Source organism: Pogonomyrmex barbatus, unplaced genomic scaffold, assembly GCF_055798465.1.
Source record: "Pogonomyrmex barbatus isolate J1 unplaced genomic scaffold, ASM5579846v1 scaffold3, whole genome shotgun sequence".
NCBI classification, from domain to species: Eukaryota; Metazoa; Arthropoda; class Insecta; order Hymenoptera; family Formicidae; genus Pogonomyrmex; species Pogonomyrmex barbatus.
In genome coordinates, this window is record NW_028297127.1 from 7,297,198 (window position 1) to 7,323,726 (window position 26,529).

General features: G+C 35.7%; 1 protein-coding gene across 11 annotated transcripts in view; it reads left to right on the top strand.

Moving 5' to 3' along the window:
• The window catches only part of nAChRalpha4 (nicotinic acetylcholine receptor alpha4), a 186,700-nt gene that overhangs the window by 80,599 nt on the left and 79,572 nt on the right, over positions 1–26,529 (top strand). For 7 of the 11 annotated variants that reach the window (XM_011641987.3, XM_011641988.3, XM_011641990.3 and 4 more), the window contains one exon: positions 17,474–17,654. The exons of 1 other annotated variant lie outside the window; for it this stretch is intronic. In XM_011641987.3, the coding sequence (XP_011640289.2) occupies positions 17,474–17,654 (181 nt within the window). Of the gene's footprint in view, positions 1–17,473; positions 17,655–18,484; positions 18,666–26,529 lie in introns of all 11 variants that reach the window. 3 more of the 11 variants (XM_089079971.1, XM_089079975.1, XM_089079978.1) reach the window with 1 other exon arrangement.

Genomic DNA, 26,529 nt, shown 5'->3' on the forward strand with positions numbered 1-26,529 from the left:
TCAATTGCCAGTATGGCACGGACTCGCGCCAGAACTTCGAAATAATGCTGGCGCGTTGTATAATTGACCGGCGTTATTTCCCGGTACGAATTATAACGTATCTCCTCTCCTATTCCGCATGCGCTAATGAGATTCAGAGAATTAACAATCGATTTACGCGGACAAGTAGCATCGATGTCACTTTACATTCCTACAATGACAAATTGAATCAAAAAGCATATGGCGATATAATTAATGAATTTCACCACGAAGACGAGATGCAACGAGATAATTAGATATCGAATGACAGCGGCATAAATCATAAATTTTTATGGAATTTAAGAGAAATGGTTTATTAACATAATTATTGTTATATAATATTATTTTTAAATAACTCCATACAGATTTACATTCCAAACTCACTTTTATCAATAAAAGTGCTTTAAATGTGGCTTCTCAACTAATTAGGTGGCTTCTAAGCTGATTGGTTGAAAAGTCATATTTATCGATAAAAATGAGTTGAGGTCACGGATCATAACTTTTTTTTTTTTTTTAGAACATTATGTTTAATAATTATGATTACATTTATAAAGTTTCCATTTATAAAGTTTTCCATATAAGACATTTTAAATAGCTTCAATCTTAAAAAGATGATTTACTTGTTGCTATGCTAATATATAGTGATATGTTTGAAGACAGGTAATGCATCATCATTATTCATGATATTTAATTAATGTTGCTTATAATATCATAGATTATAATTACACTGTCTACGGGCAAATTCTGTCTATCCCAAATACAAGACCGATCTCTAATGGCTTAATTATAACCGGCTTTTCGCTTAAGGAAAGAGATCTAAGTGCAGCGCGTTAAAATTGCGATAAAAACTTGAGACCGTCGTCTTTGCGTCGCATTTTCTTCGATGTCATTAAGAGCTGTTTTTCTTCATAAAACTGCAACTGCAATAATAGTCTGAAAAATAAACTTTTAAGATCGCCAGATTCACGTAAATGCCATTTTTTTTGTTGAATTTACAACGTGTGCATATTTTTTTCAATCAATCCTTTATTGCAAGATTCTTGCAGAGTTGAAAGAAGCTTTCCGGTAGAAAAAACTCTTTGTTAAAAAGCTAAAGATGGCAATATTGGCAAAAATTTATCCAGCTCCTTTCGTAATTGCGAAATCTTGTTGCTCGGTAATCTGCTTTTCTTTTGCTATTTCTGCTATTTTCGCTGATTTCACTATGTAAAGTAAAATTGGTCTTAAATTTAACACAATATTATAATAAGGAGAATGTCTGTGAGCCATTTCATTAGGCAAATATATACAGAACATCTTCAGATCATCTTTTAACTAAAAATTCTCTAACAATACAAAGTCAATCTTCTTTTAACAAAACCATCAGCTAATAGCCCTCAAATTAGTAATTAAAAATGAAGGAAGTTAAACTTTAAAGATTTAAAGGGATAATAAAACTTTATTCTTCTTACAATATTATGTAAATTTTATCCTAATAATTTTACACTTCAAAAATTAACTATGAGAAATAGTTAATATTAAATATTAGGAGAGGATTACGGTCATTCTTCTTGATACTAACTTTTTTGATATTAATTGCAAGAAAATATCGATTCTAGATAAAAGAAGACAAAGAATGTGACTTGCTTTAAGAAGAGAGATTTAAAATATAAGTATCGCGTAAAATGTATATTTGGTGAATCAAAATTTATCGCTTCCCTTACTACGAATATCCATCAAATATAATTTCCAATCTTTTTTTCGCTTTCTTCAATCAGAACGTGTTGTCTCACACGAGTGCGATCAAAATGCGCAATACATCAAAGGGGCAGTTTGTGACGAGAATTCTATCAGCGTCTTTTGGCCGACAGTTCACGTATGCGTGCTTTTCAACTTTTATATACATTAAAATTCGCGAACTCTAGTCGTAGTACCTACCCATCCTGAACAGAATCGGATTTAGATTCATGAGGTCCCCGCAGGCCTTCGTGGACACGCTCAACTTGACCGGACTATCGCTGGACTTATTCCGCGCAAACACGTAGAATGGAGAAGCACCCTGCGGAGAGACTAGTCGTAAAGAATATAAGCGGGGAGGTCTGTTCCACCACGGAAGGTCGATATCCCAGGGCTCGAAACAGCCATCCCTTTCAGGCGAGTACGTTTTGTAGAGGACGAAAAGATTACTTTCAGCCGCGACAAATGTCTCTCCTTAACTTTTTCGAATCTGATGACACTTTCCAGATTTTTCCGTATCCTCGAAAAATTTGCAGCATTTATTTTTCAAGTTTTTTTTTTTATACGGTATATATATCTTTATTTAAACTGTAATTTGCTTTTATTGAATTTTCTCAAGATAAAAGTAAAAATTTCATGTGATTTTATATAAGATCAGAAGTAGAAGTTTCATTTTCCTCGATAGTATAATGATCAGTAAAAGTTATTTTAAAATTGAATTAATTATATTTTCTTCCTCAATTTAGATTAAAATTACATACATTATTAATATAAAATATAACTTATATTTTTACGTTTATATTTAGGTATAAGCGGATAGTCAGGATATTATATAAATGTATCAATATATGAATTTCCTTTCACCACACCTGTTTGACGCTTCATATTTCAATGTATTATATATGCTTGGTAATAAATTTTTCGTTTGGACGTCTGCATAAAATCTTGCGAATGTCGGATGTAAGCGCTCGCTATCGCTTTACAATGAGATTCGAAAGAAAATATCGCAAATGCAAGATAGATCTCAAGTGCCCTCACTTTGAAAAATATAGCATCAAAAGAAAAGTAATAAAATCTGAATCAAAAAGCATAGCGATGTAATTAATGAATGAAGTGATTTTATCAATTTTTCTAAAAAAATTTTGCATAATACACATAAGTTGAAAAAAGAAGGTATTGCAAACTAAGAAAGTTTTTTCAAAAGGTAGATTGACGGATAGGAGATTATCAAAAATATTACTCTTATTCCAGGAATTTCGATTTTAGATGTTATCTTTCCGGCGTTGTTTAAACAAGTGTCCTTTTTGCTTTTTCGAATGTTAATTTCTCGATCTATCATGCACATCAATTAGATGAACCTACAAGAGTCTCTAATTCGGATGCGAAAGTTAAATTTTAAAATAATTTTAATTTACGATATGTTTATTATAAACAAATAATATTTATTCTTACAATATTATTTATACAATATTATTTATACAACATTTGTGTAGCATAAAATTATCTTTATAGTGGCTGTATAATAAGAATCACAAAACTTGCATTCTAATTAACTGGATTTATTACTTTTAAAGACATTTTTTGAGCTTATTTATACAAAAAAACATTGGTTAAATTTATTTCAAGAATTAACTATTTTATTATAAAATGGTTACCGATATTTTTAATTGATTTATTATCTTTCTTCTTTCTACGTGATCTACTTTATATTTACTTTATATATATAAAACATAATTAATAATAATTTTTATATAATTGTAAAAAATTGTATCTTATAAACTTACTAAGTAAGATAGATGAATGCAAAGTTTCATTTATCTATTTTTGTTGGAACAATCTATTTTAAGAAAAATGGGACAGAATTTCGGCATCGTGGATGTTGTCGATTTCACGCGTCAACCAAGGCTCTCCCCCTGAAGTTTCACAAGACCATCTTGCCGTCACATGCACTTTCGAAAGTCCTTGCCTGACTTTCGTAGAAGAGAAGTTTCAAAGGATCTTCCTTGACAAATTTTATATCAGCGCGCCTAGTCGAGCGAGCGTCTGGCGAAAATTTATAGCACCCAAGGGAACAGTAGCTGGAACCGAAGGAAATAATCGACCACGTGATTTGTGGAATTTTCGCTTGATCCTCACTTTGTTCGAATCTCGCTTCGTTACTACTCATTGATAACTTTAGTTAACTTCTTGTAACTTCCTTTTAGAGTATCTTTATTCTTAATATCCGCTTGTCGATCTGAAAGAAAAAGAAAAAAAAAAAAATTCAATTTCTCTTTACAAAATTTCAGAGAAAAAATAACGATGATTTATTATCCCTCTAATAGTGCTGAGAACAATTAAAGAGATATATCCTTAATGGATAAACTAAAGAAGCTTTTCTACTATCACGAAAGGTTATGAATCGGGTCCGAGGAAATGTAATGAGAATTAGCGTTTCAGAACGTCATGGCATTGGACAAGTTAAGTAACGCGGATATTATATATCGATATTGTTCTTACAGCTACACGCGTTTTTCTTTTCTCAGATTCTCAGAGATTTCATTCTTGTGTCGATGTCCGTCTCGCTCGTAGCAAGAAAGAGAAACAGGAAAAGAGGAAGAGATATTCTCTGAAAGCTCGCATTGACTTTCAACGCTCGTGAGCCTTCCTTCTCTTATATCCTAGCACTCTCGGAGAAAGGAATCCTAGGGTTTATAAAAGTGCTGAATACACTGGATGTATCAAAAGTTGCATAACGATTTTTCTCGACGGATCTACAGCCTAGTTTATTCTTTTTTTTTTTTTTAACAAATGTTTGTTCGATTCTCTTTTATATTTTTGATTTGAAATAGTTCCGTAACAAGCTGCAACATTGAAATAAGCTCTGTATTTATAATGTATTAACGGAAAAAGTTACAGAGACCTCGACATTTGATATGTATCTTATACGTACACATGAACCTTTCAAACATTTTATTTCCAATTACTAAAATCCCCGGGAAAGAAACGATCTGCAAGATCGTCCGATTCCTATATTGAATATGAATTTGCGCGGATTAATTCCGATTGGACATTGGAGTGTCGGAAGCGGCAAGGATTTCAGGGACGATCGTAATTTCGGATTAAGCGCGGAACACGTCGCAGGAACGCTGCCGGGAAAATGAAATTTTTTTCGCCGGGAAACGCGTAATTAAACGCAACTTGATTACACTAGCGTGCACTCCGTTTTATTCGGACAGTTCTCGGTCGTTAGAAATGAGATCCACATGATTCGCTTGAGAATAAAAATCTTTCGGAATGTTCGAAACATGATAGTTGCGCGATGCACGACTGGATCAATGAATCAAAGTCTGCGAGCATAGTTTCGAGGGGAAACGCGTACATTTCCTCCGACGAATTCTTGTTCAAATATCGAGAAATTTACGAGCATACTCGAATATCTTCGGCAGTACTGGTCTGTCGATGTTATGTCAGTTAACTTTGACCACAGGAGTGTAACACTATTTCGCAATGAACGTTATTGACAAACAAGTATGCGCCCGCAATAGCAATACTGTAGTTTAGTATTTCGGGAGTCAACGAAGTTGTCTCTAATTGCTCCAATTTAATAACAATTTAATTGAGAATGTATATGTTTTCCGATTTATGTAAAAAATATGATATTAATGATGCTAAAAATGATATATTACATAAACTTTTCTTATATGGTATATATTGAAACATATTTGCTCTGTTAAATCGTTTGGCGTCTTGTATTGGTTGCCTTGAATTTAAAAACTCCGTCCGTTTAAAAAGAAACATCATAAATCCGATTATTACGACTACCGGATGGCAATGTCTGTTATGCTTAACCTTTACTATTGAACTAGCGATCGATTTTCGCTGAAAAGAATTTGGAAGAATTGTATACCTGAACGAGCACATAAAGTTGAAAATGATAGATCGCTTCGATCTTTTCAGTTAGATTTCGTATGCAAAATCCGTCGCTAAAAATCCGTCATTTTTTTTTTCTCATTTACTTACCTGAATTTCTCGGTCCTTTTGCTGCATGACCTCAGTTGAAACAGAAGCTGAGTAACGAGATACTCAAAGAATTCGTCTTGTCCTTCCTTTTTTTATCTATCTTCAGCTATCTTTCGTTCTTTATACCCAGTTTCGTTCTTTCAACTTCAAATCTAAGCGCAGGATTTCGTACGTTTCAGCAAATCCTCGTTTTCGAAAGTCTGTCACACGAATTTTTATTATATAATTCTATGTGTTTTTATTCCATTTTAAATTTGTCTTTTTAAAAGATTTTTCTTTCCATGATAGATAAAAATTACAATTCAAAGACATAAAACATGACATAAAAATGTTAATAAAGAAGATTGTAAGTTATAAAAAAAAATTATAAATATTTTATTTTGTACTTTTTTCAGAGTAGTTTATGATCAATTAAATATTGAAGATGATGTAAATAATTATCTTCATGTCACACAACAGTATAACATGAAAAAAATTACATAATCATATATCTTTCACATTTCTTATAATATAATATAAACATATAATAATATCTACTACAAACATGAAAAATATCTTGTTGTAAAAACTTTTCTTTAGATTTGACATGGTTTCTTTAAGTTATGGTTGAGCTGAAACAAAAATTTATGAATTTAATATTATTTTAATTTAAATAATATCGATATTGTCCTATTGTGATATTTTTAAACAATATTTTTTAATAAGACAATAGTTATCTAAACTTAAAATTATGATTTTTTAGTAAATTTTCTCCTTTTTTAATAGTATATTAAAATAAAATGAAATAAAAATAAATTGATATTAAACAATGTATAATAAAAATATACTGTTAAAATTTAAAATATATTATTAAAATTTAAAAGCAATTAGTAGTTCAATGGTTTTTGAAAAATCATATCAACCAATTTAAAAAATATGGTTTTATGAAAAACGTGTTTAAAATTTTAAATCGATAAATGAAATAAACACCAAATAAGAGTCAGCATTGTTATTAATATGAAATATAATATTTTTTATGAATTTTTGTAACTCTTTTAATTCCACAAACTATGCATCAATGTCGATTTTTAAACTCAGTTCTAAGCTAAAATCAAACATTGTTAAATCACAATCATTAAATTGATTTATTAATTTAATAAATATAACTTTATGATGTTCGGTTTTAACTGTGGTTATAAGAAAACAAAAAGTTGACACATAATTTATAAAATCGAAAAAGATAAAAATTCACAAAAAAAATATCATACATCAATAAAAATATTATCGTACATCAGTAACAATGTTGATCCTTATTTGATTTTATTACGTTCATTTTTTATCGATTTGAAAATCTCAAGAATCTTAATAATTTGTTGATGTTTATTTAAATTTTAAGTATAAATCTTTTGAATAAAAATAATTTTGTTGTACCTCAACATGCTATTTCAGATTATATGTATATAATATAATCTTCTTCGGAAGCGGTTTCCTCAGTTGTACCAATGATGTTTGGACAAAGTTCTTTAGTAAACGTCGTCCTTTGCGCCTGATTCTCAGCTCCCTCCATTTGTTTTTCGTCCAATTTTTTGCAAAATTCAGTTGCATTTAATCCAACATTAATATTTAAAATATTCATGATCTTCAACAAACTGCAATATCCATCGTTAAATACACAAGTGGCAATATATGTGGCAATTCTAACAAGTTGCGCATCGTAATTGTTCTTTGAAGCGATTTTATGAATAAGATTATTAAAACTCTCGTTATTATTTTTTCTAAAACCGCCGAGGCATTTTTTTAGTAACTTTTGTTTCGTTAAATCCTCATAAATAGGTTTCAATATCTTCTGAATATTTAGATGTAGCGCTTTCTGATGCGTAAATTTCTTTACGTCACCTTTTGCTAGCGCTTGCTGCCACTTGCACCAGCTAGCTTTGCCTTTCGGACAATACTGATGCTGTGGGTTTTCATCAGTGGAGCACTTGTGATAATAAGTTGCCCAAATTGCATCGTGCATATCCGCAATTGAGTTTTTATGTCTGTATATAGCGTCGACATAATAAGTCGTCAGTTCGTTTATTAAATCCATCGATAGGTTGTCTTCTCCACCAACGTCATTACATCTTATACTATTTCGAAGTAGAGCTCCCATCCTTTCCTTGAGATGATTTATACATTCCCTTTTATTTATCGTGATGTCACCGTAAGGTTTCGAATCTACAATACCGTTATACAACATCTCGCCATAGCCATCGCTTATGTAATTAACATATCTCATATTGTACAATGAAACAGATCTTTTAAATATTTCACATAATCCGTCAAGCTCTATTTCCAACACAGAAGTCGCTTGATTTACCGAACATTGGTGATGATGCATCCAATTTATATGTTCCTCTGTCCCTTTCAAATGTTCCATGCTGTCACATTCTGTACAGTACAAAAATTTTACATCCACGTCCAGCACTTTTTTAGAATAATTACCAAGAACTGATGCAATTCCGTATAAAGAACCGTAACCTCCTTTCATCCAAATTCCGTCGCCAGAGACAGTAAGTCCATCGACTTGTGTCTCTCTCCTCTCTTTCATTGCCATCGCCATTGTTAATTGTTGTTCCTCGTTAACGCTTCTTTTTAAAGATACATCACACGCTGCTTTCGCGGCATTATGGATATTTCTAATAATAGTCTCGTAACTTAGATGAGAAAGAGGTCGAGGTAAATCCATTAGAGCGCAAAATATTTCGGCACTTTCCAAATCAATTCCCAAAAATCTTGATGCAAATATAAAACGGCGATTTATCTCATATGCGTTCGATATTAATGGACAAGAATTTATTATCTTCTCTTGACAGGTGCCACATTGTAATAGAATTTTGAACCCAAGACCATGTTCATTTGCAATTTTAAAATTAATACTATCATTGCAAGTTTTACATTTTACAAACTGACTTATTGCCTTAAAAACCGTCAAAAAGTTTAAAATTCTATAATTTATGGAAAGATCTGATCCAACAAACCTTTTTTCGCCATTTTTCCATTTCTCCGCTGATGTATTTACGCTTTTACTCTCCTGTTCGATAGTTATTCGTTTTGAAGAATAATTTCTTTTTACTTGATGAGATGTTCGATGAGTATTCTTGGAAATTGTGTTCATATTTTCTAATCTATGTATAATTATGTAGAAAAAAATAAGTATTACTTCTAGGAATAATGTTACTCTTAAGAGATATGATATGGAACTGACGAAACGGACAGAATCGACTAAGTTTTTATAATTTTAGTCACAAAGCATTTTTTTCTAGAACTTGTCACTCACGAACAAAAGATTTTAAAAAAATCTTAGGATCGGACGATTCAGGTCAAAATTTTCAAGGCTAGAATAGGTTATTAAGCAACTTAGCTGCTTGTTGGGAAATGTTCGAATCTCATTATTTTTTCTCAAATTGAAATAAAATTCTAGATATATGTTCTTCGATAATTAAACTTTTAGATAAAATTTAAAAAAAATTAACTTCATATGCCCTCTTAATCTGTTATTTAAATAATGATGTGTAAAAATTAAAATGTTTTTTTTCTTTAAACTACTTATTTTTATAACTCTCCAAAATTTTTTTGCATACAAATTTAATATGTGTTTTATGCATGAACTTTTAATAAAATTATTAAATTATTTATCTTTAATCACATTTTATTTAAAGTTACATAAAAAAATTAAAGTTACATAAAAAAAATTATTTTACACAATATAGATTTTGCTGTTCTGTTGTGTAAAACATAGGATTGAGGACTTTAATTGTAAAACGTAGGAACGAGTACTATTTATATTAGAATTGTGAATGCGCGAGAGTAAAATTGCTTCGTGCGTGTCATTTTTGTACGTCGGAAAAATCGATGGTTGCATCGTTCATGGTATAACTAAAGCTGGAGGCGGTTTACTACTTCTTCCTGGTCCCCGAAGTATCTCTCGGCGAAAGGTTCACCAACATCGCTCAACGACGAGATAAATAGCACCATCTACGATTCATTTCTCTCGCACGTAACATTTAGTACTGGTTTTCTCGGACAGCACGCAAGGTAACGTGAAGTATACAAAGAATCGTGTGGCAGTACCGTCTTTTATTAGCCTTCTCGTATATAAATTTTTTATCAAAAATTGACTAGATAAAAAATAGAGGTAAATTAAACATTATGAGATACTATGGCTTTTTAATGTTATTTAATTTTGCTATTTCTTAATTTTTTTAAACTTCTAAATTTTTAAACTTATCTCTGTATATTTTTTTAAATATTTTCACTGATAAGGATATACCGTAAAAATTTTTGAAACGTAAAGTCTTTTCTTATCATATCTTAATCATACCTTAATTTAAATATATTTAGATAATTTGACATTCGGCGTGTGTGCATCAATTAGAAATAATATATTCAACGATATTTCAACAAAAAGGACTCTCAATATGCGCGTGGACTAGAGTAATATACGTTTGAAAAATGAAGAGTAATTTTTCGTATAGCGCACGTTGACCCGGGCATAGTCGGTTAATTGCCTACTTAAATTCAGGAAGTTGAGAAAGAAGGATTTTTGAAAGGACGGAGATGCAATCCCGATTAAACTTCCGACTCTGCGGCGATATTACCGGAGTATAATTGAATTTCTCTGTTCGTATTTTCCTTCCTCTATTTTCCCCCTTCCCTATCTCATTCTGGTTCCCGACCACGTCCGGTCATTAGTATAAGCAGTGATTCCGATTACAAGGGCCCTTAATTACAGTATAATTTAGAGAATTTTTCGACCTCTCCCCCTGTGCTGTACTCTCTTTCTCTCTTGTCCTCTTTATCTTGTTGTTTCTTCGCGTGAATGAGGTATATGTTTTTTTTTTTGTAATTATACTTTTGTCGATTTATCCCGGAAAATTGAATACTTTGTATTATGCTTATTACAACACGTACACATAGACACCTACACATATAATAAATCGGCTTCTGCCGTGAGAGACAACAGAAAAGATGTGAAGAAAATCTGGATATTTCTATCTTTTTTTTTTGATCACATAATGGAGACCGTAGGAATAGGACGAAGACGAAGTGAACATGTATTATAATAAATGAGGGCAAAGCAAGAATTGGTACATACAAAATTAAACACATTTGATGTATGACGTATGACATTTGACATATGACATTTGACATTTGACGCTTGACACATTTCCTATTGAATATTTATCTATCAAAAATCATATCTTCTTCGATACCGTACTCCTTTTGACAAATACAGCATAAGCATACCATAATTTATAAAATAAATACAATTTTAATATTTATTATCTATTTAACGTATTTAATTTTTTTAGAAAAAGAAGATTTTAGAGGAAAAATAAAAATGTCCAGAATGCTATTTTCGTCCTTCATATCTTTTCACGTTGTCTTTTACGGCAGGGATCTATTATATATGTCTATGCATGTACAGCTATATGTTGAAAATTGAAAAGAAACAGAAATTTTTTTGTCAAAATACGTTTTACTAACCGTGACTAGAAACTCGAGTCTAGTTTCAGAACAACGCGACGAGTCGACAATCTTCATCTTACACGATTGACGAGTGGCACTTTTACGCGAGCGGTCCACACGAACGAAACTTCCAATCTCGAATTTCGAGATAACGATGCGAGTATTTCCCCGGGGAATACCCTCGGCGCGCTGGCAATCCCCGATCGAGAGACACCACTACGTCCCGCGACGCGTTTCTAGCAAATCGAGTTCTCGGTATAGCCGAGAAGATAGCCGATCGTTGTTCGTCCCGACGAAAGCTATGATTCAAACTCCGTTTTACGTCGCTGGTCTAAATCAATCTTGAAATCGCGGAAAAGAGAAACGCAACCGCCGGGATGAATCGAACCGTTCAAAAGAGATGCGTGGAATAGCCCAATCTTGAAGAAAGGCAGGAAGTTTCCACTATATTACGAAAAGTGGTAGAAAGTTCTTTAATATAAAAGTTTTATATACCGCGTGCTTTTTAAAACGGCTTATAGATAATATCCGGTATATCAATTTTTACTATCTATATTCTGCAATTAAAGTTGAGAAGCAATTTATGTTGTTATATGACAAGGGAAGCTTTCATACAACGTGGAAAGCTTTTAGTCTGCAATAGATTGAGATTAATGAATCCCATCGAGTTGCAATAACGTTGCATAACGATTAATTTTCCTCTAATAGCAGTGCATTATTGCAATATTGATTTGCAATATTATTGTTGTAATGCGTTCCACTGCGTTTGCAGCGTAGAGCTTGATTGGGTCTAAAAGAGCATAACTATTTTTAGATTAAAAAATGATAATTTATCATTATGAACCACCGATTAGATCCGATCTTGCGCGAAACTTCTTCAATTTCTGGATTTTATAGTTGACCTATTTAACTCCCGCATTAGAGGGAAAATGAAATTTCATCAGTTTTATGCGATTGCTGTAATTTCGCGCAAGAATGAGAAGAACAAACGTGACAAACGTGAACAGACGCGAGGCAGAAGAAAGGTATTTTCGTTGTCACCGGCACGGAAATAATATCGCGGGCCAACTCGGATGGAAGTTTGACGGGAACCGGTGAATTGTGTGTGAACGTGATGAACGGTTCGAGGGGACGCGGGTATGGGTCACAGACGGTCAAAGGCAGGAGTTAAGTGAAATTGAAGTTTGAGTCGTTGATGAAAACTGACGCGAGATACGAGCGGATACTGCCAACCCCTTGAGCAATAGTTCCGCGTTCTCTTTTCTCAATCTCACAAAAAGGGCGGCGAGGGTTAAAGCAGCGATCTGCGATGGGACCAATTGTCGCGCTGTGCGCGAGCTTCTGAACGAACGAACGTGTGCGGTTAATCCTATCACGGTGCCGCGCTGTTATAGGACAGCAAAGTATCCGGCTAAATAAATCGCTGCGACCGGTCGGAGAGAACGACAAACGCGGGAGCTTTCTATTGAGAGGGATGATTTATGATCGGCGGTCTCGCGCCGCTTTTCCACTCACGGCTTGCGGAAAATCTAGACGGTCCAAAGTAGAACGGGCAGAAGCGAATAAAGTATTCGGAAGAGAACTGACAACGTCGACCAGAAATTTCTGGCTGATGTATCGAGGAGAATGAGGGATGATAAATATCACGAGGTTCAATTTGGGTCTGGCAGCATTGATGCAGGTTACCAAGAGAACTGAGTCGTCTTCACGGATAAGATGACTCGACGACTCGGTTGTGTGGACATATGCACCGTCATGGAAATTTTTGGGTTATTTTTTTTATTTAGCCAAGATACCATAACCTCCGTTAGTTTTCTTTTAATATCAGATGAGTGAAGGTAACAAAGAAAGAAGAGAAAGAATATCTTCCACGATCACGGAAAAGCGTAGGAATTCGCGATTAATCTCCGAACTTATCTAGGATCGTTACATAACACCGGAATTTCGTTCGGCGGTTCTTGATAGAATTCTCTCGGTTGTATTGTACGCTTTCCGGCGGAAACGGTAAGGGCAAGGCTATTTTTCAACGGCGTCGGAGCTGCTGTATCTGGCCGCCGCCGGTTAATTCCATGAAATATCGGTGCCTGCACCTTTCCTGATAATGGAGACCTCGACAGACTGCCCCGGTACAAGCAATTTTTCATTTTGCCGTCGACGCTCTTCTCTCTCTTTACTACGACTCGTTTCGATTCGTCGATTATTTCCCGTGCGCGATACGCGAGTTTTTTTCGCCGTATATCCGGTGCAGCAGAAAATGACGATGGCGCATCGACATGCCGTAGAAGCGTTTAAGCCGAGCGATTTTCACGCCAACAGTAATACTATAAGCATCTCTTGAGCCAGAGCGGAAATGAACAATTTATCCACGCAGCCGTTTGATAATTGAAATTTTAATCTCTATTAAAAGACATATTTTTTGACGAGTATAAAGTTTTTTTTTGGCGAAAATATGATGACCTTTTCTTTTAAAACCTCTTCTTTTAAAATTCCGTAATTTTTAGCATTAAAATTTTATTCATATTTAATTTAATTCATATTAAATTGAATTCTATTGAGTTACATTTTTCGCGATTTTATACCTTTATACCCCCTCGTGTCTGTCAAATTTATATTCAGTTTTCAATTAACGCTAATGTTATGTTATAATTATTACTTATTATTATTAGTTATATAATAATTTCTAATTACATATTTTATTATTTATTATATATTTTTAAATCGGCCAATTCAACCATTCATTCGAAAGTGTAAACTAAAAAGCTGTCCGTTCCTTCGTACCGAAATAGCTATTTCTCATCCCTCTCTCACTCCAGCCTCAAGCATCTGCCATTAAAAGGAAAAGAATCTGGGCCATTCGATATATAATATATCACACATCTAACGCGCGCGGTATCATATCACTTTGCGGCTGATAGGTAACGCGAGAAGCGCTATTTTCACGAGCGCATCTCGAAAAAGGCTTTCATCGCGACACACACATTCTCGCGTGAGCCTTCATCGAGAATCATCGGGGGTTCTCGCTGCAGGAAATTGCGATTTCACGTTTATACGTCGAGATAGAGGAGGGCAGGCGGACATATGCAAATTGCCAAACGCAGCGGAATAACGTTGCGCGGACTCGAACTCGAAATGTATAGTGGCACTCGATCTGAATTAACAAGAATCGAAATCTATCGTTTTTGATCTTGAACAAATGATTGTACACCGTGTCGCTCGCAATCGGTTTAACCGTTCTCAGAATTTCAAGCAGAAAATTTCAAATACAAGTCAAGTTACACAGCTTAATTTATATCGATGAATGTTGTTTTTGGAAAAAAAAAATTCTCTACTTATGTAAAAAAAAATGTATCGTAACGCTTATTTAAAAAGGATGGTTTTAAATCTTATATCAAAATTAATTTATCAATCGTTTCAAATTAATCAAACGCAAATACGCCAATAGACGAAGAGCTTACAAAATTATACATCGTGACGAACAATGTATGATATTTTACGATGAGTCCTAACGACTGCCATTATCCTTTTCACGTCTCTCCGACAGCCGTCAGACAAATCGATAGCTCTGTAAATCTCCGTTGAGGCGTAAATTGATTTCGGTAAGCGAGGGTTTCGCGCAACAATGGCTACACGTCACGCCGTATCATATCCCTGTATCCCGTGAAATGATGTATCTCGTTAGATGATTGGCATCTCTCGAAGACTCGTATGAGAATCGGCATTTCTCTCAATGATGTAGCATAATTGTATGGTGGATGAATTGCTTCGATTAAGACTTTTCGCGCGATCTTTACGAGCGAACTCGTCCCTCGAACTCTTTCTTTTGGTGTCGCCGTCTGAACTACGTGCCGTATAAATAGGAAACCCGACTACACTTTCCGACCGAAATTCGAGACACGTAGGACGGGAAAGCATCTGTGCATTTGCACGTAGATCTGTGATACTTCATACGAATGATGCGAAAGGAGAGGAAAAATATATCCTCGTGCGCAGACAAGATGCATTTTTCCCGAGCGGAGAGCAGACTAAAATGTATCAGATGCGATCGCTACAATGACAAACTGGTCCTTTGTATAATAAAACGATTTGCGCTTTTAAAATTCATACAGAATTTGTCATATATCTAGACTAGAGTATCTAGAGAAAATGAAAGACATATATTACCCTTAAATATGCTATAAACGTGTTTGCATGTAGGACTGTAATTGAAATTTATAAGCAAAATTTATTAATTAAATTATGTTGATTTATCGCTCGTAAAGTTCTCAGCGTGCTGAAATTGCATTTCGCCTCGGGCAAATCTCCTCTTCGTTGCAATGCCCGTGCGAGTATAGCTTAGGTAATATCTGCCAAGTGACCGCACGTGTTTACACGAAAGATTGAAATGCTCAGACCATGATTGCGCGAACGTAAAGCGACGCGCTTCGTACATTCATTCGCTTTGTACGAAATAAACACGCCTGTTTGGGTTACGTCAAATACTCAATAAAGTTCCATGCCCAGGGATAAGTCGGTAAACTCTTCGACAAGGAAGGTTTCGACTGGATTATTAAAGCAATTCACGTTTCCCCGGAGAGCTTGGCGATGTATTCGAGATCGAAAGATATCTTCTCAATACGGTCAATGCAATCAGGGTTGTCTTTCCGCGAAATCGTATCGCTGGAAAGTTGACCAACGTGAAAGGATTGATCTATCCTCACTTACGCGGAAATAATGGAATCTATATATATTGAAATAAAATTTAAATAAAATCGATAAAATGATAATTTTGTTAAACAGAAATTTCATAAGTTTATTACATAGACAGGAAATTCTTGGAATCTCCTGAAAGAACAAGAAAGTTCGGTATTTTGTTTTTTTTTTGTTTTTTTTTATTTCTATTATGTTTGTACAATATAAAAATATTTTTATTTCTTTTTAATTTAGGGTACATTATAGATATAAAAAATTCAGTTCACATACAATGCGTTGCAAGAAATTTTATTTATGTCACATCCATGTTAAATAAACAAATTAATAAACATTAAATAACAATTTTTCGATGCGCGTAATTTAGACACGATCAACATTTTCTCAAATGAGGCAGGCCAAAGCAAAATGCATTTTCCCCGTAATTCACGAGGATTCTCTTTCTTCTTGCTCGCTTGGAAACTCAAGTTAGTGACCCCTACTTTCTGACTTGATCGTAACTTTCGGGTCCGAAGATAGTTCGCAAGGGACGAAAGGAAACCAATAGCAAAATAATCCCGGTGCACCGCAGTCATCTACGATGACTTAGTACCTCCGGATTCTCTTCTCGACTCCGGGAAACTCCATCGCGTTTAGTTTACTTCGCAATCCCACGATGCGATTCTCGACAGTAAACGGGTTGCTATTGACTACGTATATCTATATTCTATATCAAGCTAGCATCCGCGTGCTGGTTGGTTCTTCAATTTAGAAACTTTGCTAAGCTGTCTAATTTCACAAATATAGAATTGACAACTAGTTAGTTTGAGATAATTGAATAGTGCTGAACATAATCTATTATAGTTATTGTCGGTACTTTTTCTCATAATAATGATTTGTTATAATTTCTCAAAAATATTTTATAAATTCTTTGTAAATTTTTAATTGTAAACGTGAAAAGGATGCTGGACTTTTAGATTACATTAATCAATAATTTTGTGTATACATTTAATTAAAATTCCATAAATATTTATTAATACCAAAATAAATTTCCTCTCTTTATCCAAATCATGGGTAGAATAATAATTAAGAAAGAAACAACAGAATTGCTAGATTTGTATTAACTAGCAAAGCCAGATTACGTGCCTCAGCCTTCAGGCTTAGTGGATCGAAATAAGAGCCTGCGCGATAATCTAATCCGATTTTGCGAACGCTTCAAGCCAAATAATTTCTATAGCCGAGTTAAAGTTGCGTCGGTTCCCGAACAGATTACTTTCATTCGTGTGGATCTATTTTCTCCTCGATTGCTGATCAAACGCCTCCAGATAAACTAACAGATTTGCTACCTCCAAGTAAGATCTCTATTTAGAAGACACCGTAATCACATTAAAACGTACACGTATTCTCACATACACACCTCACACACACACACACACACACACACACACATACACACACACGTACAGAAATAAATTAAAAAAAAAGAAAAAAAAAACAAAAAAGACGGCTTGGTATCGAATCGGAAGTACAAAGTAAGCTCGACCGCCGCAGCGCCCAGAACCACTAATGTGCTCGCTCGCAGCGCGGACGGCAACTTCGAGGTGACCTTGGCCACGAAGGCCACGATCTACCATCAAGGATTGGTCGAGTGGAAGCCGCCAGCCATATATAAATCATCCTGCGAGATCGACGTGGAGTACTTCCCATTCGACGAGCAGACCTGCGTCCTCAAGTTCGGTTCGTGGACCTATGACGGCTTCAAGGTAAATTCGCATGGTAGCCGTTAAGTCGTACTTCCCCCTTCTGCCCTGACCGACCCCCTCGAGCCCCCATACGATTAACTGAGCCTTCAATTGGCCCGCCGAACGTCCGAGACGCGGATCCGACACGGTTCCGTACGGGATGCGTCTCCGGGACGGCGATCAGCTAGATCCTAAGTGTAGATTAGATCATAGACGATTGGCTCGTCGCGTGGGTCTCCGATGATCGAGAGGGAGAACGCAAGTTCAGGAAAGTCCACCCCGGAAGACGGATGCTGCCATATTTCCTGAAATGATGCGATCGTGTTTATTATACGGGAGACGAATTGTCGTAGATAATTTATAACACGTACGAATAACGAGATATCCAATATTTTTCCAAAATATAGGTAGAACGATCGATATAATAATTTTCTCGATTAAGATTCTGCTCTCATACAATTCTCGCTTTTAACAGAAGCAAAGTCAATTATCATTATCAGTGTCTCTCTCGAGCGAGGAGAAACACGAATTCGCGAAATATTTCCGAAATTATCGATCTCACCGACGAAGTCGAACGTCGGTTGGATTGGTTTTCGAAGTCTCTTCTGGACAATCGAAAGAAACGTATTTTTGCAAAGCAGCGGGAGTATCACGATAACTGTGCGAACGCGAGCAAGATTCACACTTTGTCGATACATACTCGGAAGTCGGATATCCGAAGAGACAGAAGGAGATGATAGAAAGGGGATGATAGAATGAGAAAGGGGGATAGGAAAAGAGCGGCAGCATCCGGAAACCTTCTCTTCGAGCCAATCGTGATCACGCTCGGCTCGTTTCTTCGGTGATTCCAGCGCCGACGGGAACTACGAGGTGACGCTGATGACCAAGGCCACGGTCTACTATTCGGGATTGGTCGTGTGGCAACCGCCGGCCGTATATAAATCCTCCTGCTCCATCGACGTTGAGTTCTTTCCATACGACGTACAGACCTGTGTTTTGAAGTTAGGCTCCTGGACCTATGACGGCTTTAAGGTGCCGCATTACCACAACTCAACGAGCACGAGAACCGCAGTCTCCAAGCATTTAGTCTCGAGAATACTTGCTCATCATCGGTCTACTCTAACGTTATCCTTTAGCTCGTTTTCCATTTTGTGTTTCTCTTTGTCAAAGAATGCCTCCTTGACACCCGTAATCGTTCCTGCGATGCGCTAATCTTGGACGTCACGTGATATATTTACATATATTTATATTCAATATCAGTCTACGCATGTATACAGAGTGCGCCAGATACTCCGCATTTCCTGCCGTGTATGCATTTCCTCGCCGATTTGGAGTTGATTCCATTCAGGAAAAAGGAAAAAGATTTAGATCCTTGCAATTATATCTATCGCAAAAATTCTTTTGAAACTGAATGAGCAATTGTTACTCATTCGTACGCGTACGAATAGTTTTCCGTATTGTATTAATAATGCCAGTTTTATTAATATTTTGAAACTTTCGAAGAGATCCACTCCAAATTGGTCGAGAAATTCGTAGATAAAACAAGAATATGGGGCATCTGGGACACCCTATATATATGTGTGCATATATTTCGATATTGTTACGTGGTGTGGACTGCAGTGTTATTTTATGAACCACCATTCTATCGTGGTACGACGCGCGGTCGGCTCATTTTCATATCGTTCTACAGTATGTTCGAGAAATCGACGGGCTCGCGAGTCACCTAAACGCATCCGTCAGTTGCGGCTCGTGTTTGCTGTCTAGGCGAGGATCGACGAGCTTATCTGGTGTCCACTATGTCAGACCGTAATGGAGTGCGCGTACGGACGATTCGAGAGATTTACCGTTACATGTCGGATGGAATCGCACCGTCAACCGTTTGTTAAGCGGTATATCCTGTTGCACCGCTAATTAATTTCTTGATTAGAAAGAAGACACGGTCTAATCTCTGACGGTACGTTACGACAGCTCGTGTATCGCTTGCTATTCACGTGTCAAATTATGTAACATCGATATTATGTAATTTTTAATTACTTTACCATAGCAGAGATTAGCATTGGTAAAATTTTCGACAATTATTTAATTTGATTTATTACTTGGCTCCTTCTTGTTGACGCTCTGCCATCTAATATAAGAAAAGTTTTATAATAAATTTTAAATAAGTTTTAAATAAAAATGAATTTTATAATAAAATTTAAATAAAAATTGTACAATAAATTTCTATAATTCTGTGTAATTAACATATTGGATTTGTTGAGTAGATAAAAATGTATTATATTTATTCCAAGAATCGTTATATAGTACGAAGAAACATAATCTCTCGATCCTCGCTTCGACAAGAAGAAAAGTAATGCGTTGAAGGTCCAAAGGATGCCTCGATCACGATGCACACGTCGAAGAGAGTGAATATCCGCTTCCGGTCAGTCACGCCTCGTTTTTGCCATTTACTATATATTTCGCAGCCGAATTTGGAGAACGCTAAAGCCACGATTACGAAACTGTTGTCGATACTGTCGTCGGTCATGGATTTTAGTTGTTTGTTTCTCTAGCTTGTTCTCTTTACAAAATACAGGGCGTCACTACCCGACACACGTGGGAAAGGTATAAAATATCGCGACAAAAATCGGGACATCATGACACACGAAACGAGAGACATGTTAGCCACACGCACCCGGTTGTGCCAATACGAGAACACTGTTTCTTCCATGCACGCAGCAAAAACTGTTATCCCATGTACGTTTGCCCATTTACCGTTGGTATTACAATTACCAATATATCAAAGTAAATTAAAGGCTAAGTTGTATAGCAGGTTCTTTGCATAGCGAACAAACAATGAACAGAAATAATTAGTTCAAAGTTAACAATCTTAATCTAATTTTCAATAAACTTCCCGGATTATGCATTGTCGTACATTTCACTCAAGTAAATTTGCCGTTCCTAAGACTCTTGTCGTTTCTATTTACCCAAGAGTCAACTTATTTCAGGATTCACTCTCGAGTACTTACATTCCGTTCCTTACAACTTTATTATCTAATAGTAACTGTACATTGCAGAACTCCGTTCTTCCATATTCATAAAATTCACAAATTAAAAGTACATTTTCGCGAAAGATCATAATCGGAGTGTATCAAGGAAGAGACATTTATAAATAATATAACCTGAAATGAAGTAAATTGAATTAACGGATTCCTTCTATATCCGCTATTTAATTTGACAATCTACTAAATGAACATCCAAACGAGCGATCCGTTATTTCATCAATCACGTGGACTCAATTGCGAATTTGACCAAACATTGATTCGGGCTAAGCGTGCAATTAAACGTGCGTCGACAAGGCAATTTATTCGTCTAGACTGAACCCCCGAGAAAAGTAGGACGATCGAGACGCGATCGATACGGGAAAGAGTCGCCAGCTGCGCGCCGCAGTGCCTTTCGAATTTTTCCCTCGTAACTAGAACACTTGTGTTCCTTCGCGAAAGGAATATGACTGGACATAAAGTGTGTTCGTTCCTTAAAAGTAATTTTCTAACATTCCATTATGTAACATTAAGGATCACTTAGCAGGGCATAAATTCGGAGGGAATTTTTTTAACTAACTGAAGCAGAAGCGCCACTTCTTTTTACAGCTTTTACAGAAAACATTCATAAAATATTATGCACGAATTCTTGTACAATATCGGTCAAGATTGACATTGAATTAATATCAAGGAAATATTATTATTTTTTTTTTTTTTACTTAAATAGTAATTTGTATTGAGGCATTTTTTTTAACATTCGAATATGAAAAACAATTTAATCTATCTTGTAACGTGTCATTCTTAGTCACGCTAAAATATAATTACCGTACACGCATAAAATTTTATAATTTATACTATATATCTTCGATTTTACTGTACGCTTACAAATTTCATAGATTTATGATTGTATAATTACGTATTGACCACGCTATACACCACGTCGAATAATCTCCACGATTTGTATACAATTTGTGTATAATACAGCAGACGTACATGTTATTTGGCACGTGCATGTCCTCTTTGATCCGCAACTCATCCGTAAGTTCCGCACATTCTCACGGTTATATCGTTAAAATTTCCAGTCGCGGAATTTCCGTGCTTTTTGTAGCGAGGCATCGCTCGTTAGTCCCGCCAATCGGATTACACGAGGCCGCGCTAACTGAAGCGATACATTCTGCAGAACAAATCGTCACATATTGTATCTCGCAGACCGATAAAGCCACGTACTAATGGGTACAAATTCCTTCGATAACGGAGCTCGGTGGATTTCTGATTTGCAATTTTTTTCCAATAATCTCTTCCAGGATCGTCAAATATCTTAACTCGAAAGTTTCGTACGACCGGCAGATTCGCGAGAAATCATATTCGAGAAATTATATTGTATTAAGGATCGCAAGAGAGAGAAACGTGCAAAAAATATTTGGGGAATGCGCATAAAGCGCGGTGCTTTATTCTCGCGCTCTGTCGGAACCGACGATTCTAGCCGCGCGTCGCGAGATAATACGACTTTTCGCGTACCATCTCTTTCGTGTTCCTCCTGCCGGCGTGCTTTATTGCCGCGATAAAGGATGGATCAATATTCCGGTGCACGTACGCGGCTTCTATGCGCACATTCCCGTGCATATCTATGCCGGCCGAGTCGGCCTCGTCTCGTTCTTCGTGTCATCAGATGGTATAAAATAAAATGAGATTCAAATCGCGAAAAGGATATCGGGCTATACGGGCTTTGACGGCTGGTGATCTGACCAATAGTTCTGATAAATAGAGATGAGCGCCTACGCGAAAACGATAACGTCCGCTCGCGAGGGTTACGACTCCTATAATTGCTGCATTTCTTATCACACTCCTTTTAGATAGAAAACCGGAGTAACGTTGTTTCGAGTTAACATTTGGTCAAAACGCGGCCATTGTACCGAGGTTTTATCTAATAAATGAGAACCCGGCGTAATTATATGACGGCATAGAGCGTCGAGCAATTTGCACGTTGCATAAATAAAATGGTTGCACGGGGTCAGTGCGCTACCCCGTCCGCGTGACCTATCAGCGAATAATTTAGCCGTTCGTCCTATAATGACGCCATTAATAATACGTCGCGCCGCGATCGGTATGCTCGATAATGATTAGAATATATACGAGACGTTTCGAAAATTCTAGCTCGTTATAACGATACGGACAGTGAGAAATATGTGAGATATATTTTATTTAAAAAATTCTCAACGTGATAAAAATATAAGATAGCTTCTGTAAGTTTCCGTTACGTTGCCTAACGACTGCATCTTGATTGTTTCAGCTAATCGGCGTAGGCTAGTATTTCGCGTATTTATAAAAAAATACATGTATATATAAGTCGCGCGATTCCATCCCTTGGATCGAATACCGCGGTCGAACGATTTCCGATATTTATCCGTTCTACTTCGCAACGTCGATTGTCCGCGGAGACGCGAGTTATTGCCAAATCAATCATCCGAGACGGACGCACGCGAGTTTCGGAACGAACAGACGATAATAATTCAATTTCTCTGAATTCCTGCGAAGTTCGCGTTTCGCGAACAGCGTTCGGCTCTGCTGCTCGCGCTCTTCCTTCACAATCGAGGTAGATCACACGGATGAGAAATCAATACGATTCTGTACGAGATAATGGAGCGATTTTACAGCTATGCGACTAATACATCGATACATAGGCGCATATGTTAAAAAAAATTGAAATCGTTTCGTCGGTGAAATAAATTTTGCGTCATTATTCGATATTTTCATGTGATATCCAATATGGTGAATTCGACTAACGCATCGGTATCGCGCCAAACGCGTGAAAAGTCGTGCAAAAATTGATATAAAAGCGTTACGGTGTCGGGAAAGGCGCATTACCATTTTGACTATCGAGGTGTTCAGCATGAATTACCATATTGTTCGCCAGATTTATACTCGAAGTTTTCATTGGTCAAGACTTGGCTAAATCTGCGATGAATTTTAGTGTGCACCGGTGTGTATTAACGCAACCAGGCATCAAATTTGCAATGGGAGTTATTAAACTCAGAAATGTGCTTTTTATAGAAAATATAAGAAAAGTCATTATATAGACATTTCCAAGAAGTTAAAATAACAGAAGTATTATTAGCTGAGAAAAACAAATAATAACAACATTTTTATTGATCGAATTATTGATATATCTTGCTACACGTTATTGAGAAAATGGCCACAGAGAATATAAAAGAATTAAATGACATCTAGTGAGATCAAAACTGTCTGATTCGTTAATTCTATTTAACGCGTCCGCTGTAACTTCATAATCAACGGTCTGTGATAACGTGCTTTGTCTCGTATCGAAAGATTATATTTCTAGCAACATAACGCGTGATAACAGCGCACAATGTCCGGATGACCGATGTCGGTATCAAATTGATAAGCGGAATTATACGCTTCATTCGCGTCACACTAATTAAGATCTTTCGCAATAATTCCTTTTCCAATACGTCACCATTTATTTCAAATCCGGTTACAACTCTGAAAGTTTGATATACAGCGAAATAAAACAAAAAATGTTGCAATTGTAGGATGAATAATTTTCTGGCCACGTATATTCTTAACGAATTTATAACTGATTTTCTTAAAATTAATTTATTAACCATTAAATAATCAAATATATATCGCATAAATTAAATTATGTTAAATAGTTCATAATTGCAGTTTATAGTATTTGTTGAAAAATATGTAAAAAAATTTTAAACAGATAGATTAGGCAGTGTATGCTTTTTAGCACGGAATTTTTTTCACGAGAAATCAGTGTTTTTCTAGAAATGCATATGTATAACAAAAAAATGTTGCTTATACATATTCATTGATATATCTGTCTATGCATATTTATTATATTCCCTTTGTTTTCTTTTTGTCTGTAGATATGCACTCCGCACATTGATTGTGTAGATTTTTTATTTCAGTATCCATAAATCCAAGTCCAACTGCTGACAAAAATAAAACCTTTTGAATCTTTTATACATTATATAATCTAAATCAGTACACGTTTTATGTGAGCATACACCTATCGAAAAAACATAAAATATTAGCATAATTTTTCACATCGAAATATACCTGCAAAACAGCAAATTAATGAGACCTATATTAAATACGATTAATTTTTACATTAATTTTTAACGTCCCTTATAAAAGTATTTTTAAACGTATGAACTATTAAAAACTTGTAAATAACACTCCGATCAATACTGTAAACTGCAATTTATTAGTTATATTTTTTATTAAGCCCCATAAAGATCGGGAAACGGGGGGGATATTCTGCGGACTCTCATTCGACACTTTTACGACCGCCCTCATAACTTTACTCGAAATGAAACAGCAGTGACGATTGATCGCGCTAACTTGTACCGTCGTCAAAAGTCATCCAAACCGGCTTTCACGAGGGCGGAGGGCCGCGCGAGATATTCATCGGGAAACGGGGAAATTCTGTTCGCGCACAGGAAAGGGCGCATCCCCTTTAAGAGGCCCTTAGGGGAAAGTATACTGCTTTCGCGGCTTTAACTTAGCAGCGGCGAGTCGTTGACTTGTTGAGTGGTTCAACGTGACCGGGTCAGAGCGCAGTCCGATATTTGCCGGGACCGTCACACCACCGACCGATGCGAGTCGATGGGACGGAACGGGAGGGACGGAGGGCCGAACGCGATCACCATCGACCTTATACGCCATCAGGATCGCGATACGTCGATCGCACACCCAGCGTGAAATCCTGTCAGCGCATTAGAATGTACAGCCAAGCTGTGCCACGCGCACACCTCCGTCGCACACGACGCTGTCCGTACCTAGGATGGGGATCGATATCTCTACGGAGAGATCAACCGGGTTATCGTGAAAGTAGAAAGTTTTCTTTTTAATTTGATTCGACTCTGAATCGAATTCGATTGTGAATCACTTGCTGTGCAAAAGTTTTACCACGCGAGTGCGTCTTTTATGACCAATTTTTGATGTTACTCAATCATTTATAATATATCACGGCATAAAAAATATATATATTTAATGTAATGTAAGGTCAGTAATGTTTTGTTGATTAATTATAATAAGAAATCACAATGACAATGAAAATATGCATTCCATTAATTAAACAACAAGCATTTTATTCTTGTTCCGAAATTTATCAATTGGTTTAATAATAAAAAAAAAACAGAAAAATATTTGAGAGGAATATTGTTATATTAATTAACAAAACTTCATAATGTAAAACTTAGAAACTTTTTATTTTGCAATCAGAATAGCGATTTATTAATACTGTTAATATTGATAAAAGCACTGTCCTCCATGATTAAAGAAAAAAGCTCACAATTGTAGAATTTACGCTTTCGTTCCACATGTTTTTACAAAGATACATTCTCTTTAAAAAAAAGATACATTCTTTTTTCCGTGTTTTTCTGACATCTGCATTTTCGAAATTAGAAAGTTTCATAATTAGAATTTGCATCTTGCGGTTTCATATAACAAGAACTGCTGTGTTACGTCACAAAAAGAAAGAAATGCAGTAGGAAAATAATCGAACTTATATAAATGTAACTTTATAATTTGAAAGAAACGATTATAAATTATTTTAATTGATCAAATACATCCATATATGGCTTCCTTAAATAGTTTATATTAGAATTTCAACCGAATGAATTAAATTCACTTAATCACTTTGCAAGATCCGAGAATAAAATCCGAGAAGCACGTCTCGATTTCATGTCCATCATAATGTCGATCAAAAACAAGATGAAGTATCCAATTGAGTGCATCAGTTCGAATTCGTGATTATCGATAACGCGTCGGATGCAATTCCCGTTATTATTGAATATCCGTCAAATCAAAGACTATTTCGAGTTACACTAATCTAAGGAGAAGAGGAC